Source organism: Mycteria americana, chromosome 5, assembly GCF_035582795.1.
Source record: "Mycteria americana isolate JAX WOST 10 ecotype Jacksonville Zoo and Gardens chromosome 5, USCA_MyAme_1.0, whole genome shotgun sequence".
Classification (NCBI taxonomy): Eukaryota; Metazoa; Chordata; class Aves; order Ciconiiformes; family Ciconiidae; genus Mycteria; species Mycteria americana.
In genome coordinates this window covers 68,128,052-68,131,229 of record NC_134369.1, presented here as the reverse complement: position 1 = coordinate 68,131,229, position 3,178 = coordinate 68,128,052, and the positions used below count along the sequence as shown (strand labels likewise).

General features: G+C 58.1%; 1 protein-coding gene across 1 annotated transcript; it reads left to right on the top strand.

The window, feature by feature from the left end:
• On the top strand, positions 1 to 1,738 carry LOC142409809 (inositol 1,4,5-trisphosphate receptor-interacting protein-like 1). Its single transcript, XM_075501569.1, has one exon. It carries the CDS (start codon positions 206 to 208, stop codon positions 1,736 to 1,738), a length of 1,533 nt encoding a protein of 510 aa, XP_075357684.1. The 5' UTR covers positions 1 to 205.
• The last annotated feature ends 1,440 nt before the right edge of the window (positions 1,739 to 3,178 follow it).

Genomic DNA, 3,178 nt, shown 5'->3' with positions numbered 1-3,178 from the left:
GGCCCAGCCGCTTGTGGGAGCGCCTTGGGCAGGGCACGGTGCCGCCGCTGCCGGGGCTGGGCACAGGCCTTGCTGCCTCCCAGCTGCCTCACCCCCTCTCCTACCCGCCCCCAGCTCCCTGCGGCTCCACGTCCCCACTCCCCCCACTGCCAGCTCCCTCCCTCCCAGCCCTACTGAACCCCTTCTCTCCCTCCTCCTGCAGGCCATGGATGCCACAAAATTCCTTGCCCTGCTGTTGCAAAGCATCATCCAGTACCCACAGATGGTCGGTGATGAGCTGGATGAGGCCACACGTGAGCGCATGCGCCAGCGTGCCGAGTACCTGAGCCAGGAGATGACTCGGCTGCTGCAGGAGCTGGAGCAGAGGAGCCAGGAGCAGAGCAGCTTTGCCTGGGGAGCCCTGCTCTCCTCTGCCTTGCAGCAGTGGCAGTTCTGGGCCATTGCTGGAGTCCTGGTCCTGCTTTTTGGGCTCTGCTGGCAGCTTAGGGAAAGAAGCCGTGAGGTGGATGGCAGCAGCGATGAGGAGAGCTCCAGCAGCGACACAGACCAGGAGGAGGAAGAGGAGCAGGAGGATGAAGAAAGTGAAGGAGAAGATCCCGATGATGAGAGGGATCTGGGTAGGATTTTTGCAAAGCGCATCCACTGGCCAGTGCAGAACCTGGCCTACAGGCGCTGGGTAGTGGGGCAGGTGGTGGCCGACCTCATCCATGTCTGCCAAGTGCTCTTGTCAAATAGTTTCTTCCCAGTGCTGCAACCAGCCATCGGGGTGGGCAGCGCCTTTGAAGGTTGGAGTCCCCGTGAGAAAGACATCATCTACCGCCTGCTCGTGCCCCTGCAGCCCCCCCGTGGGCATGCCTTCCACCTGGAGCTGGGCACTGCAAGGGACATGCCAGCAAAGGACTCCTGTGTCCGTGTGGATCTGGAGTGCACCTGCACAAGGGACCCACTGGTGGTGAACATGCTGTGCTTCCTCCACCACCCTGAGGAGGAGCTGAGGAGGAATCAGGACCCCAGCCTCCTACACACCCTCTGCACCGGCTCCTACCTCGATGTGCAGAAAACTGCCCGCTGGTTCCAGAACTTCGTGAGGTCAGCCTGGGTGGTGGTACCTCAGTCGCGTCGCTATAAAATGAAGCTACTGCCCTCCAGCCACTCCTGCAAGCTGCGGCTCACAAATGCCTCCAGGACAACTTTCTTCGTTGAGATGGTGTTTGGGGTGCAGCAAGTTGACTCGGACATCTTCCTGAGCAGCCAGAGTACAGAGGCCATCTTCACCCCAAGCACGGTGTGGACCGAGAGCTGCGCTGTGGCAGAGGTGAAGTTCTTCAGGCACGTGGCCAGGCAGGCCCCGCACGACAGCTTCCACCTCAGATGCCTGCAGGTCTGCGCCCGCATCCTGGTGGGCACAGGCTTTTCCACCTATACCTTGAAGACAGTTGTGATGCACCTCCTGACCACCATACCCCTGTCAGGCTGGCGCAGGAGGGATTTCCTGCTGCGGCTGCAGGATATCATGCGATACCTGCGCTGCTGCCTGGAGGAGAAACGCCTTGACCACTTCTTCTTTGGCAACGACAACGTGCCCGAGGAAATAATCTTACCCCCAGACTTCCAAACGGCTGAGCCACTCAACCTCTTCCAGCACCTAGCACAGGATCCAGCCGCCCACGCCGAGGCACTGCATGAGTTCAGTGAGCTGCAAGATCGGCTCACAAGACTGCTGTTCTATGGCCGCTGAAAGAGGCACAGGCACAGAGCTGTGTTTGTGTGGCTCACAGCTGATGGCAGACAACCACTTCATACTGCAGGGAAAAAGAGGGCAGAATGCAGGACGCAGAGAGGAAAGGGCAAACCCTGCGCAGCAGCCCTCTGCCAAGACCGGCAGCGTTCTCCTCTCAATGCTGTCCCCAGCACAGCAGCCGGTGACAACTATAGTGGTGACAAAGATGAGTTTCGCCCTGCTTTCTCCTCACGCTGGCTGCGGCCAGGATGGCATTTCACATGGGCCCAGAAATTTTTGCTGGCAGCTCCGGCTGTGCAGGGACCAAGCGAGAGGCACTGCTGATGTGCCTCTGTGTGTTCACTGGGGTATGGGTAGAGAATCTGCCCATCCTAGACACTCTCCGGGGAGCTGGTGCCGCAGAACTGAGCATGCGGGATATGGAGAAGACACTGCTTTACCAGCACTGGGACTTGCTGCTGCACCTTTCCTCCACAGCAAAAGCCCACTCCACAGAGTGGGACTCGATGCAGCTGAAGAGGCCATTGCAAGGAGGCTTCTGACAGAGACTCCTGTTGCCACCTGGACAGCACCCACCCTGCCTTTTCAAGAGAGTCCATTCCTTCTGGGAGCTTGACTCTCGGCAAAGTTGCCAATAAATGGTGTGTTTGAACAAACACTGCATCTGTGAGTGCCTGTGCCTCACTTTGTTGGGGAATGGGGGCATAGGGTGCTGACTGCTCAGCTGCCACAGAGTCAAGGAGCATTTTGCAGAGGACATGGTGCAGTGGGCTTTGGCTTCACTGATTCTGTAACTAGGGCTCCCCCATGGGTCTGTTGTGCTCCTGCACTGGAGCAATGAGAATAACTCGTCACCATCTACAGCTGTGCACGACAGAAGATGACTCATCCAGTGCAGCAGATGGAGCAGAGGAGCCAAGAGCAGAGCGGCCATGGCCTGGGGGGCCCTGCTCTTTGCTGCCTTGCAGCACTGGCAGGTCTGGGCCTTTCCTCTGGTCCTTGTCCTGCTCTTTGGGCTCTGCTGGCGGCTCAAGAAAAGTAGCTGTGAGGATGTCAGCAGCAGTGAGGAGGAGAGCTCCAGCAGCGACATGGAGCAGGAGGAGGTAGAGGAGGAGGAAGACGAGGAGGGGGTGAGGGGTAGGAGGAGGAATAAAGTGAAAAAGATCCCTATGATGATAGCAGTTTGGGCATGGTTTTTGAAAAGCACATTCAGTGTCCAGTGCAGAACCTGGCCAACAAATGCAAGGTGGCGGAGGAGCTGGTGGCAACTTCCTCCATGTTCTAATTGCTCTTCTTGAATAATTTCTTCCTGGTGCTGCAGCCAGCCGTCAGGGTGGGCAGTGCCTTTGAAGGCTGGAGTCCTCATGAGGATGATGCTGTCTACCAGCTGCTTGTGCCCCTGCATCCTCTCCTTGGGTACGCTTTCCACCTTGATCT